The 14,121-nt window shown below is 42.7% G+C and overlaps 2 protein-coding genes across 4 annotated transcripts; one reads left to right on the top strand and one right to left on the bottom strand.

The window, feature by feature from the left end:
* Positions 1–1,820: 1,820 nt before the first annotated feature.
* Positions 1,821–6,569, top strand: prdx2 (peroxiredoxin 2). 2 transcript variants are annotated; one of them, XM_027179095.2, is made up of 6 exons: positions 1,821–1,976; positions 3,776–3,896; positions 4,372–4,525; positions 5,306–5,428; positions 5,507–5,637; positions 6,179–6,569. In XM_027179095.2, exons 2-6 carry the CDS (start codon positions 3,794–3,796, stop codon positions 6,259–6,261), a joined length of 594 nt encoding a protein of 197 aa, XP_027034896.1. In that variant the 5' UTR covers positions 1,821–1,976; positions 3,776–3,793; the 3' UTR covers positions 6,262–6,569. The 2 variants fall into 2 exon arrangements, with proteins under 2 accessions (XP_027034896.1, XP_027034897.1); XM_027179096.2 differs by having other exon boundaries at positions 1,826–1,976; positions 3,779–3,896.
* Positions 6,570–10,399: 3,830 nt separating this feature from the next.
* Positions 10,400–12,125, bottom strand: junba (JunB proto-oncogene, AP-1 transcription factor subunit a). 2 transcript variants are annotated; one of them, XM_027179092.2, is made up of 2 exons: positions 11,991–12,125; positions 10,400–11,734 (listed from the first exon to the last, which is right to left on the bottom strand). In XM_027179092.2, exon 2 carries the CDS (start codon positions 11,691–11,693, stop codon positions 10,842–10,844), a length of 852 nt encoding a protein of 283 aa, XP_027034893.1. In that variant the 5' UTR covers positions 11,694–11,734; positions 11,991–12,125; the 3' UTR covers positions 10,400–10,841. The 2 variants fall into 2 exon arrangements, with proteins under 2 accessions (XP_027034893.1, XP_027034892.1); XM_027179091.2 differs by having other exon boundaries at positions 10,400–12,110.
* Between the last annotated feature and the right edge of the window lie 1,996 nt (positions 12,126–14,121).

The raw sequence follows: 14,121 nt of genomic DNA, 5'->3' as shown, positions 1-14,121 counted from the left end.
GATGCACACTCTCAGCCAGATCTGTACACGAATGGACAGTGGTGTAGATTAGCTTCTATCCCTTTGTCTAAACTCTATCAACAGATCCCTGCTTGTCCTGGATACAAACCAGAACCTCTCGCAAACACCTCTCGCAGTCCCAACACTTCCAAACACCTGCTCAGGACTCCACCGACCCACATGCGATGAGTCCTATGAAGCGTTGACTAAATTCCAGACTCTGGATTCATGCTTCAACCTTCAAACCTCAGGAGCTCGTCTTAACACGTACAACACAGAAAGTTATCGTGAAGATCTTTGCCAGGCACATGATAAACACTGGACTGAACCATGAACACTTACGAACACTTTACCAATGACAACAGTATTTTGTTTTGTTTTCTTAAACATATTTGACTTTACTTTAAATGATAGAAACATTTCACTCAATCTGAGTATGCTAATGACATACCACATTGGGTTGGTACTGTATGTCTTTTGTTTTCTTGTTAATGTTATTGATTAACAAGATTTTTTGTGATATAGATTTATTGTGATATAGATTAAACTTTAACATAGTCAGATTGGACTTCAAGATCAAGATATGTGTTTACAAGTCAGCTGGTGTTGAAACCTCAATAACAAACTCATAACGGTATTTAAACATACTTCTTATCTGATTTTGAACAGGCTGTAAATGTTGATCTGATAATCGGGACATTTTACACAACCCGTAGGTTTAAAGGTAGAAGAAAGTCATTCATTTTTTAATTTTTAAAGTAACATAAAACTGCGCAAAATGGTGCTTCCAAAGTCCAAATAGATTTAGAGGTCAAGTTATTATTAGTGTTTCCCAATCATCGAAATACGAATCACATGCATGATATTTTCGGTCTAGATTTCAGAAGGTTTTTAACAGAGACACATCAATTCTGATCCTGGGATTCAGTCTAAACACTATGTCATTTTACTCAGTTTCATGATGTTCATATTTTATATTCATATTTTTGGACTTGACTTCAGGTTTCCTCCGGGTACTCCGGTTTCCTCCCCCAGGCCAAAGACATGCATGGTAGATTGATTGGCATCTCTATAAAATTTTCCGTAGTGTGTGAGTGAATAAGAGTGTGTGTGTGCCCTGCGATGGGTTGGCACTCCATCCAGGGTGTATCCTGCCTCGATGCCAAATGACGCCTGAGACACAGGCTCCCCGTGACCCGAGAAGTTCGGATAAGCGGTAGAAAATGAATGAATGTATGAGTGAATGTTCATATTGTCTACATTTTTCATGTGTGTGTATGGCCTTAGTTTGCTGTCGGTTCTGGTCATTGTTGCACTGCAGGATGAAGAACTAAGGAAAACCATTTCACATTATATGACGTGTGTGGAATTATATATGTGACAAATAAAGACCCTTAAACCTTAATTTGTAAACATTAATTAAAATGATCAATTCCACCAGATTCAGCAGGACAGTGAAGCATAAGGAAATAATAGAAACTACTTTATTCTCAATTCAGATCAACCTGAAATAATGATATTAATTCAACAGTAAGGAAATGAGTTCTTTTCTCATTTCTCTCTGGGACATCGAAGGACTTTGAAGCCATAACAGTCAAATATTATCTGGATTATCTGCCAGAAAGCCACAGGTCCTTATCATTCCACCCATGAAGCAGTTGACTGAGTTTGGGTGCATCAGTTACTGAGACAAATACAAGCTTATTAGTAATTTATTAGCATATTTGCATACAGTGTGTCCGTTTCAAAGTTTCATAGATTTTATTTAATTATATTTAATAAACCGTTATTGCGGTTTAAACACAGTTCACGTTTTAATTGGTCGGTACAAACCAGCAGCTGGTTTATGATTGGTTGATGCAAATGAATAAGACCAGAGATCCCGCCTACGTGCTTTGAACCCATCACTTGTCTCCTCAGCTCGTGGCGTGTGTTTTATTCGTCTGAAGCACTTTTACTGTCGGACAACACAAACTGTAAGTGTTTAATCGCATTATCACGTCTCTGCTTTATATTTATTACCTATAGAAAGCTTTAAATGATTAATTCAGGGAGGTTTTTGAGCCTATTTGGCGTGTAAACGACTCATTGGTGAACAAAAGACCTGCACAATGAGTTCAGGAACCATTTTTTGTTCGTTAATATACAGTTCAGGTTTATTTCGGATTATTTTTTCTGGCTTTCTTACATTCTGTATGGTGGCTATTCATCTGGGGAGCTTTTGCTTGTGTGTAACTTTTTTCTCCTTGCTAGCCTACGTGCTAATTAGCAAAACAAATAGAAATAAAATAATCATCGCACGAATGGAGTACTACTATGAGTAGAAATACGAGGTCAAACCGAGCAGAATGTCGTACAAACAACTTAAACTTCAACGTTAGCTCGCTGACGGCCTTCTAAACAACGTCTTTAAACGATATAGCTTCGAGTTTTTTCCACAAATGCATTCGGACATACCCCGCCTACTGCGCTTCGATTGGTTGCCACGTCTCCGATTCCGTTCTTTGATTGGCTAGGATTTCAGGCCGCAGCTTAAGAGCAAATCAGGGCGTAGTAGGCTGGAATTGTCAAAAATGATTGGGAGAAGAAAAAAAAAGAGTTTGTCGTTTAGGGTTGCCTAGTTTATCGTGTACTCACTCACACACTCAGTCTCACACACTCCCACACACTCACTCAGTCTCACACTCCCACACACTCACTCAGTCTCACACTCCCACACACTCACTCAGTCTCACACTCACTCAGTCTCACACTCACTCAGTCTCACACTCACTCAGTCTCACACTCACACACACACACACACACACTCACTCAGTCACACACACACACACTCACTCAGTCACACACACACACACACACACACACACCCTCACTCAGTCACACACACACACACACACCCTCACTCAGTCACACACACACACACACACACACACACTCAGTCACACACACACACACACACACCCTCACTCAGTCACACACACACACCCTCACTCAGTCACACACACACACACACACACACTCACTCAGTCACACACACACACACACACACCCTCACTCAGTCACACACACACACCCTCACTCAGTCACACACACTCACACACCCCCACTCACTCAGTCACACACACTCACACACCCCCACTCACTCAGTCACACACACTCACACACCCCCACTCACTCAGTCACACACACTCACACACCCCCACTCACTCAGTCACACACACTCTTAGACATTGTATATGATCAGATATTTTGCTTTGTCATTGTGCCAGGTCTTATCAGTCTCTCCACAACCCCAAACTCAGGGTGTGTTATTTTATCAAGAAACAGAAAAGTTGACCACCAGGACCTCCTTTTTTGGAGTATTTCTCTCTGGAGGTTTCTAGATAATGTGAACTTTTGGCTTAGTAAAAATTCCTTTCCTGGCTGTAAGCCTCTTCAGCCTCCTGACCAGCACGTGGCCCACAGTGTGTAGCCTTGAGGCATTATTTATTTTCTATCACAGCTCCCTTCTCTAGACTGTACATCCCATCCATAACAGGTTATTGTTTCTATAGAAACAGCGTTTTCACATGCGAACGCTTCGCATAATCAGAGACGAACAAGAAACATGTTTTTGATAAAGACGCGTTTATTTAACATTTGTGGAAGGAGTCTCCGGTTTCAGGGATCAGTTACAAGTGGTTAGTTGCCGCTTTCCTTCACAGGAATGTATTTTGGGGAAAAATAAGACAAACAAGAGTCTGAAGCGATTGTAACTGATTGCTCTTGTCATCAGCAGTAACAAGCCCTTAGGATGTCTGCTGGAAACGCCAAGATCGGTCATCCTGCTCCTCAGTTCAAGGTCACAGCAGTGGTGGATGGCCAGTTTAAAGAGGTCCAGCTCTCTGACTACAAAGGTACGTCAATGTCAAGCATGGAAAGAGTGAGTGTGCTGGTTATATAACTGAGTGATTCGGAATCCCAGCCCTTCATTTTCTGGCTTGTCCAGTTACTGCTTGGCAACCGTTGCTATGCACCATTTCTTCAGGGTTTGAGAAGGCATGCCAGTGTTTTGCATGAAGATCCGGAGTACGTGTAAAAGCGAGACGCAATACCTGGATGTCTTTTCCTCCTCATCAGAATTGGGTCTTTTGGCTTGGACACCAAGCTCGATTCTGATTGGTCAGAAGTTGTGTTAGGACAATAATAACTGCATTTGTTTTTATCCAGTGTAAAGACTTTATACATCCGTTCATGTGACAGATTCAAATATTGACGGATCCCGTAGCATGAGGGATCTCGTCTCAAACTGGGAGCAGGTGTGAGAGATGCATTGTTACACACACGCGTGTGCACACACCTTAATTTTTTTTTATTTATCTTCACATACAGGAAAGTATGTGATTTTGTTCTTTTATCCTCTGGACTTCACCTTCGTTTGCCCCACCGAGATCATCGCCTTCAGCGATCGCGTGGAAGAGTTCCGTAAGATCGGCTGTGAAGTCCTCGCCGCCTCCACCGACTCCCACTTCAGTCACCTGGCCTGGTGAGGAGTGTCTACAACACACACACACACACACACACAGTATGTACCTGTCACACAGTATTTTTTCACACCTTTTATTAGCCACCATCCAGAACACCAGCTACATGTGTATTGGGTTCTGACTGGTGTAAATTCTATTAAAAACCAGTAACATCAGCTTATACAAAGATTGGGTTATACTGATAAGTTGGTGTGTGTGGTATATGTGTGTGTGTGTCTAAAAGTTAAAGCAATGTGTCTAATATATGTATTAGATGTGAGTGTGTACATGTGTCTACGTGCGTTGGTGCACCTTGGACTGGTGTTTGGTGTGAAGATTTACCAGCTGCATCCTTATCGAACGTTGCCCCTGTTACTTTGCGTCTGTCTGATAAGAGCAGCGAGAGCAGAGCGATGGGCCGAGTAGCACAGATACACAGTAAAGAGTAACAGACACTCAGCTCTGGAACCTTCTGGAACGTCCAGGCTGCGTTTATATCACGCCTTCTACACCCGACACCACAAGATTCCCCCAAATGTTCCTGATCCAGATAACGAGGGCGTTTTCCTGGATTAAGATCCGAAGCGAAATCATTTAAATCCCGATGTTTACGTCTAGAATGTACGGGCTAATACTGACAGTTCCTGCATTTTTAATCTTAACCTCTCGCACCTGAGCATTAAACTGTTTCTATGGTTACGGTTACGGCATTGGCGATGCAGTGGAGATGTGGAACTGGAACTGAACCTCTTTAGACTGTAGGATGAAGCTTTTATTTCCTGTTCCTCGTCTCCTGTTAGGATCAACACCCCGAGGAAGCAGGGAGGCCTGGGCTCCATGAACATCCCCCTGCTGGCCGACCTGACCCAGTCCGTCTCCCGCGACTACGGCGTGCTGAAGGAGGACGAGGGCATCGCCTACAGGTGAGTACCACACACTCGTGCTGTCTGCACACGATGACCTAATGCAGTGACCTCATTCGCTCTTTATTGTTCTCACAGAGGGCTGTTTGTGATCGACGATAAGGGCATCCTGAGGCAGATCACCATCAACGACCTGCCGGTGGGCCGTTCGGTGGACGAGACACTCCGTCTGGTTCAGGCTTTCCAACACACCGACAAGTTCGGAGAAGGTGAGTTCAACCTGGCAACCCAGCAAGCGCACACGACGCGTGAGTCCCACCGTGCTGCTGGGCTCTGAAATCTGCAAATCAGATTTATTTATTTTGTGTAATTTCTGGATGTTTTTCTTGTTTTGGGGGCGGGGCATCCTTTCTCCACTGCTGATTGGCTGAAACGTGTCCAACTGCTCCATGTAACGTTTAATAAACTTTAAATCTGATCAAGATCGATTTAAACTTTATTCTAAATTAACGTATCCGAATTCCAAATTTGTAAACAAACACGATATAAGTTGTTATGCTGATGGAGCTTCAGTGTTCAGTCCCTAAAGGATTTTACTGAGGTAAATTTTTTTCCCCCCACTACCAGTGAAGATGCCATGCACATGTCATGACCTTCTCTATGATCCAGCTCAATTTGCACCTAACACACAAACACAAATCATGCAACGGCTTTGAATACAAAGCAAACGTTTGTCAGCGTGTGCATGAGACTTGCATGAGCTTAAAATAAAGATCTCATTTCCATCATTTTTGCCCTCTTGCCCCGCAGTCTGCCCTGCTGGCTGGAAACCCGGTAGTGACACCATCGTCCCTGACGTTCAGAAGAGCAAGGAGTTCTTCTCCAAGCAGTAACACTCCTCACGTCTAACCCCGGAGACTTGGACCCAGCCGGGTTACTGAAGCACTTAATGCCGAGCTCTGATTAGAACAGTCCCGTTTGGTTCGTTTTTGTTTTGTTTTTCTGCTGTTTGAGCCTTAGAGAACGAATCCTGACATTAACATGACTTCTGTTTTGTCTGCTGTTACCTCACCTGAGTTTAAGTCTGTTTTCTCCTGTTACGAATAAAAACGGCACGAAGTATCTTGTACTGTTTAACCATCTAGGCCTGCTGTGTGAAACTTCCTGGAAGTGTCCAATAAAGATGGTGGTTTAAAAAAAACAACCCTTTTTGAGAATTTTTTTTAATCATTTAATAGAATTGAATTGGGGAAAAAAATCACATTAAAGGATGACTTCTGTTTATTTAGTTTTTATCATTACCAATTCCCCAGTTATAGGTGTACATTTTAAGCTGCTTTTAGATAAACAACGTAACCTGCAGTTGTACCAACACTGAATCCACATTTCCTGACACCGCCACAACTTTGTTGTTGGTCCTGTTCGGTTGTGACATCGATAAGACTAAGCATTACCACTTCGCCGTAGCTGTACTTGCGCTATCGTGGCGATTCCCTTAAATGTCTGAATCTCTCATCGTTCCGGATCTCACATGACCTCCGCTTTGTTATTCTGCAAATTCTGTCAGGTTTAATAAACTTTCCTTCTACACATCAATGTCAGTAAAATAGCCTCAACTCGGTGCCCAAGAATCCAGCTGAACGAACTCTACTTCATCAGATGCAGAATAAAGGATCCAAAGCTGGATCTCTGACTGTGAACTGGGAGCTGGGTTCAAATATACACCATGAACTGGATCACCAGTACACACACACACACACACACACACACACACACACACACACACACCCCGTCACAGTGGGAGAATTAAGCATAAAGTGTATCAAAGCTGTAGTGAGCCTACTGACCACTAGGTGGGGACATTTAACCAATTTATGATGCTTAATGGTCATTTCATCACAGCAGTAGATGATGATGCACTTATCTCCCGCAAGAAGCTTTGTTTCCTCTGTTTCCCATTAAGTAAGGATTGTGTCTGGAAATCTTGAACATCAAATTTGACCCTGTGTTTAGTGTCAATCTAAAGGGTGTGAAGTTACCGAGCTTAGTGTAGCTGACGAGTGAAGCTCTCAGCCACCGGTTTAACGCTGTTCACACTGCAAAAAAAAATAAAAAAATTACTTTTTGATTATTTTTTAACTGATATTGTAAAGGAGTGTCTGGTTTCAGTGCTTCTTGTAAAGGAGTCTCCGCTTTCAGTGGTCCTTGTAAAGGAGTCTCCGCTTTCAGTGGGTCCTTGTAAAGGAGTCTCCGCTTTCCGTGGTCCTTGTAAAAGAGTCTTCGGTTTCAGTGGTCCTTGTAAAGGATTCTCCGCTTTCAGTGGTCCTTGTAAAGGAGTCTCCGCTTTCCGTGGTCCTTGTAAAGGAGTCTTCGGTTTCAGTGGTCCTTGTAAAGGATTCTCCGCTTTCAGTGGTCCTTGTAAAGGAGTCTCTGCTTTCAGTGGTCCTTGTAAAGGAGTCTCCGCTTTCAGTGGTCCTTGTAAAGGAGTCTCTGCTTTCAGTGGTCCTTGTAAAGGAGTCTCTGCTTTCAGTGGTCCTTGTAAAGGAGTCTCCGCTTTCCGTGGTCCTTGTAAAGGAGTCTTCGGTTTCAGTGGTCCTTGTAAAGGATTCTCCGCTTTCAGTGGTCCTTGTAAAGGAGTCTTTGGTCACCGGTTTCAGTGGTCCTTGCAAAGGAGTCACTGGTTTCAGTGGTCCTTGTAAAGGAGTCTCTGCTTTCAGTGCTTTGCAACAATCAGCTGTTTTTTTTTTATTTTCAAAAGGTTTCTCGGTAACATGACAAGCAGTATGTGTGTGTGTATTTTTTTGTACTTCAAAAGAAAGAAAACAAGACAGGTTGGTTAGGGAATGACTGATTATATCTATAACATAAGTAATAACAGGAACGGACTTGTTTCACATTACGTCTTAATTGTAACTATAAGCGGATACTAAGCTACACTCTGACGCACCTCACAGTTAGTTTACAGGAGCACAGCGGTGTACCGTAAGCTTCTGGTCCAAGCAATTTGGGCATAATTTGCTAACCCTATTGTTACAGACTCTACAGTAAACATGTATTAGTGGAGTTATGCTGACTGGGTTAAAGTGCTCACATGCATCTTTTTTAGGTACCCAGACTGGCCTTGACCTGATAATATCATGTCTGAAGACGTGTGGATTTACTGCTTACTGCTGCATCATGGTGTGAATCTTAATTGGGTCACAGGCATATTTACAGAAACTAGCTTGATGCAGCAACAGCGGAAATGACATAAGCAAGAAACCTGAAGAGGAACCAGACTTAAATCTTAAGAGTATATACAGCCTCAAAAGATTTGGGAGCGTCCTAAAACGTGAGTCCAGTCCAGACATTTAGTAGATAATCATATGTTACCGCTCGTATAAAGAACCACTAAAGGAGCTGATGTTATTTGCGTGATGGAGCTTCTGACACCGACACTGACATGATGGGATACATTACGTGCAGTGACTTTCTATGCTGATTAATATTCGTCAAAAAAAAGAAGGTCAGAAATGAACAGAGACACAGAAGGCCAGGGGTTTTGTGATTAGAAGAATATCTCTTACAAGCACAAAAGTACGTGCCTTTACATAACGTCAGCTTGATTTTATTCATACTGAATACACAGTATGGCATGAAGCGAAAAGATTTTTGTTTGGAACCAAAAAAAGTTTCTAGGGCTAAAAAAAAAAATCATTCATTCATTTATTCAATTATTCATTTTCAATAATCGACTTTAATCGCAGTCAATCTGGACACTTTCACACAACCCCTGGATGCTTAAAAGAATACAGCATAGATCAGATTCCAGTTCATCTCAGGGTGCTTCTTTACACCTGTATAACGTTGACAATTTACTATGTTTTTGGACTAAGGGTGGAAACTGAGCAACCCAAAGAAAACCCAAGCAGGCAAAGGAAAAGATTGTGAAACTCCACACAGGTCACATTGTTAACCACTGACTGCTACGCTGCCTGTGGAAAAACCTGAAATGACAAAAAAACATGAAACAACACTTTTCTGGTGGCTTAATATATCTTAAAAAAAAAAAGAGAGAAGTTGATGCATTTTATGATTGGGAAATATTCATGTCCTGATGCAGTGTGTGATTTTGTCCCAAAAGACAGTTTGTACTGTGTGTAAGACAGTGTGTGTAATTATGCGCCCATTAACAATAAATTCATTGCATCTCCTCACACACACACATTCACACACACACGCACACACACACACACACACACATACACATACACACATACACACAGACACACACATATACACACACACACACAGACAGAGCTTAGTGATGGATATACAAGTACAGTAGAACAGCAGGTCTGGTACATACGGTGTGAGCTATATGATATCAGCTCTGATCAATTTCTGACAATCTGATGATGTAAAAATGACCCCATAAAGATCTATTTGTTGAAAGGATCCATCACGGTACCCAGTAATAGGGATGAAGGTGGATGTATTAAGGGTGAATGATGGGAAGCAAATAAAGTGTGAAAACAAGCCTGAGTCTATAAATAGGACTCATAACAGATCAAGTTTTCAGTGAAACAACCTCAATCTATCTCAGCTCTTTCTTTCATGTCATTTGTGCTTGCAATAGCTCGAATTTTCTGCACACTACCCGGAAAATGTCCGTGGTTCTTATTTTTATCTCAGTTTTTCATTTCACCGAAACTGTTTTGGGAACTCGAGAGTCAGGGAAATTCCCGGGTTGCTCATTTTTTTCACCCATTCACACACGTGGCTCATTCACTGAACTTCAAAGCCAGGCAAAAAAAAAAAAAAAAACAAGAAAAAAGAAAAAAGAAAAAAGGTCTATTGAAACCGGTAGTGTGGGCGGGGTTTCCTGGCAATTCGACTCTGTGACGTACATGCTAAATATTGCCCATTTTTGGATTCTATGTTTGACGTCAGCTCGCTCTTACACGTGTGACGTGTGGAAGTAGTTAAGAAACATGGATCGATCCACATACACTGTGTCTGGGATTGTGCCATAACAAACCACACAATGTCAATGTTTTAAATCTTTTACTTAAATACAAATAATAATAATAATAATAACAATAATTAAAAAAAAAACATTTACAATAAAGATTTGTCCGGATTAAACCTGAAAATAACTTATGTATGTATTCATAGGATATCACTGGCACACATATGATGAAGTTCTGCTGACAGTCTTGCCATTATTAATCAGTGTGCATTTCATCTGGTATCATATCATACAAACAACACGTTTCTAAAGGAAATGCTTTCTTTAAAAAAAAAAAAACAACCCAAAATACATACACATGGCAACACAGCAAAGGTTTTCTACAAGAAACATAGGCTCGAATTCATTCTGTGGTGCAATGCATTAATATCAAGAAATGGTCCAGTGTTTCCCCCTTTTTGAATTAGAAAAAGAAAAGAAAAGAAAAGAACAAGACAGCTTGTCCGTGAGTCCGTGAACTTTTCAGTAAGACTTGATTTTTGGCGTCAGCATCAGCTGGCACCCGCTGCTTACGTGCGTCATGACCTTCTGCTTGAGATGTTCTACCTGCTCCCGCAGCCGGGACGCGGTGTTGGACAGTCCGGCATTGTCCGTCTTCAGCACCTTCACCTTGTCCTCAAGCCGCGAGATGCGCTCTAGCTTCCGCCGCCGGCACTTGGTGGCTGCCATCCGGTTACGCAGGCGCTTACGCTCGGCCTTTTTGCGCTCCTGTTCCTCCAGGTCGACCGGCGACGTCGGCGGCGAGCCGTCCGCACAGGCGCCGTGCACGTCAGGGACGATTTGTGGCTCCTCTTTAAGCGCCGAGAGTCTCGGTGCGTGCAGCGCGTGTTGGAAGGGATAGGGCTGGTGCTGGTGGTGGTGTGGCTGCTGCTGGTGTTGGTGGTGGAACTGAGGATGGTGAGGCAGATAGCTGATGGTGGCGCTGGGAAAGGGCACAGGCGAGGCGGGCTGCTGGACGCTAGTGTTGGGGCTGCAGCTGTTCAGAGTGGCGTACACGGGTGCATCGGTCTGCACGGACGGAGGCACTCCTACTCCGCCGATTGACACGTTCGGCGGTGCCACCTGGTTCATCTTGTGGAGCTCGTCCAGGGCTTTGACGAATCCGTCCGCGAAGCCTTCCTGCTCCTCTGTGATGGAGCGACCGTACAGGTGGTACTGACCCGGGGTTGGGCTCGTGATCACGCCTCCGCCGCTCTGCGCGATGAGACGCTCTAGCTCCGGAGCGGCAAGTTTCAGCGAGCCGGCGTCTGCGCTCCCGGCCGGGTAGAAGTCGCTCTTGAAGTTGCGGTAAGGCTCGACAAAGCTGGCGCTCATGCTCTGCTTTAGGAGCTTGTAGTCGCGTAGGGCCACGGCGTCTGGAGTGCCATAAGCAGAGAGAAACGAGTCGTCATGATAAAACGGTTGCTCCATTTTGGTTGATATGTGACACATTTAGAGAGCAGGGCTTTTTATTTTTATGTTTTATTAAAATATGTACATGTAAATATATGAGCACACTATAGCGCACACTGTCCAAACATCTCGTGCGTTCCGTAAATATTAACGAAAAGAAATTTAACAGGCTATAAAATCAGACTTCCAGGAGAAAAAAAAACGTTTAGTTTACTGTACCAAGTTGCCAGGCGCGTTTCCTTTTTTTTCTGCCTGAAAATGATGTCCAAAACCTCTCTCTCTTTCTCTCTGTCTCTGTCACACACACAGCGCCGTCTAAGCGCTCACGTCCTTCCGCAACACGCGTATCTAAACTTTCTGCGCTTTGACTCCATTCGATTTATACCCTCATGCCCCAAAGCACGCTGTCTATTGGCTGGAAACAGGCCACGCACCGCCTGCATGACGTTGTTGCCAGGAACTACATTTGAAAACAAGGTTGGAGGCGCGCACTCGCGTAGTCTCGTTTCCATAGACGCAACTCGACCGCCTGTTAAAAACAAAACAAAAAAAAAAAATAAAACAACAACAACTAAACAAAACTACACTAAACCAAATATAAAAACAAAGTGTTAGCAGTTTCCCTGGACGGATGGGGAAGAAGGGGGTAAAGGAAAAGCAATGACAATAACATCAGCTGTGGTCAGAGAAATAGGCTGAGGGTTCTAAATAAAGCTGAGATGCTTATAGACTGAGCTGAAACTGGGATTCAGGAGGTGAGGAAGCAGATTTGTCCTTTTATAGGTGACAACAACAGTGTTTGTGTGTTTATATGTTTATCTAGTGTTATGGAGAGCTTCTAGTATGTCTGTCAAACACAAAGTGCATTTAAACTGTTATGTTGAACTACTGTATTTCTGTCCTCATCTGTTTCATTAAGTCTGCATTTTGGTGTCTGAATGAAAACAAAATATCTATATATTTTTTTGGAAATCATAATTTAATCAAACTTTTAATAATGAGCGTTTGAACGAATGATTATATTTTATTTCGTTCTCAATTTCTCAATTATTTTAAGTTCTTTTTGTAAAACAGCGTCATGTTTGTGGTAGATCTGGACTTGGTGATCACTGTGCACCACACACACATACACAGACACACACACACACACACACACACACACACACACACACACACACACACACACACACACACACACACACACACACACACACACACACACACACACACACAAAAGCTCAGGATGGAGCCAGGAACCTTGGATCTGTAAGGAAACAGTGCTACCCACAGCGCCACCATGGCACCTGCTAAGCTTAAGATTTCTAACAAACAACAGCACCAAAACACACCTCCAGGGGCTTATGGCTTATTCCTTCACTCTCAGACAGTGTAGAACCTGATCATTTTTCTAGTACTCTATGAAATAATGACTAAGAACCTCACTGGCTAAGAACCTCATTATTATATCATCAAACCTTTAAATAATCAGTGAACTATTTTTTTAATAGACATATTGGAACTCTCAAATTTGGGGTCTTTGAGGCACATGTTACAGCACACCAACAACCAACCTTAATCAAGGTTCTCATATTTATGATTGAGTTCTATCATTCCATCCAATTTCTGTACCACATTTCCTACATAATGTCCTACATGGGAAACCTATAATCTATCCCAGAATACTCAGGACACATACTCGCTGCCCAACAGAGATGTAAATCAACCTATAGCATATGACTGTGGACTGGGGAGGAAATCAGGGTACCCAGAGAAAACCCCTGAAGCATGGGGAGAACGTACCCACCCTCACAGGCGGGAATCAAACCCTCAAGCCCCTGAGGTGTGAAGCGAACATGCTAACCACTAAACCACCATCCCCTCTGTTATTATTGAGTTCTTATAGTTAATTGCATGTTTGACTTTTCACCTGATTTGAGTAACAGCACAGTAACAGCTAGGACTGTTCTGTTGGTCAAAATATTAACATACAGATGTAAATAATGAGGCTAATACTCTTAAAAATAGAAGTGCAAGGATGAAACAAAAAAGGGTTTTCCCCAGTGATGCCAGTTTTAAAGAACTATCTTTGGTTCCCAAAAGAACATTTCAGTAAATAGTTCTTAGAAGAACCCCTTGAACTATATTCAAAAGAAACGAAAATGAACGCATCTGGTAATACAGAGGGTCTTTTTGAAGCTCTTCATCTCGATCCATTGAAAAGAAAAGCTCTTGTATACCGTAACCGTGCAGTTTGCGAATAATGAAGCAATCGACTGAGTTATTTGTCCCCTTATGGCCTTTACCTCAGTTTCTCTGCTCAGAAGAAGGACCATCTGAGCCGGCTTATGAA

This window comes from Tachysurus fulvidraco, chromosome 18, assembly GCF_022655615.1.
Source record: "Tachysurus fulvidraco isolate hzauxx_2018 chromosome 18, HZAU_PFXX_2.0, whole genome shotgun sequence".
Classification (NCBI taxonomy): Eukaryota; Metazoa; Chordata; class Actinopteri; order Siluriformes; family Bagridae; genus Tachysurus; species Tachysurus fulvidraco.
Note: the sequence above shows the minus strand (reverse complement) of the source record. Positions and strands in the feature narration are given on the sequence as shown.

What these genes read in the sequence shown, in the direction of transcription:
- prdx2 (XM_027179095.2), top strand. Translation starts at nt 3,794, where the DNA reads ATGTCTGCTGGAAACGCCAAGATCGGTCATCCTGCTCCTCAGTTCAAG. An exon ending in GACGAGGGCATCGCCTACAG is followed by an intron (nt 5,429 to 5,506) that starts GTGAGTACCACA and finishes TTGTTCTCACAG; the next exon opens with AGGGCTGTTTGTGATCGACG. An exon ending in CACCGACAAGTTCGGAGAAG is followed by an intron (nt 5,638 to 6,178) that starts GTGAGTTCAACC and finishes CTTGCCCCGCAG; the next exon opens with TCTGCCCTGCTGGCTGGAAA.
- junba (XM_027179091.2), bottom strand. Translation starts at nt 11,810, where the DNA reads ATGTGTCACATATCAACCAAAATGGAGCAACCGTTTTATCATGACGAC.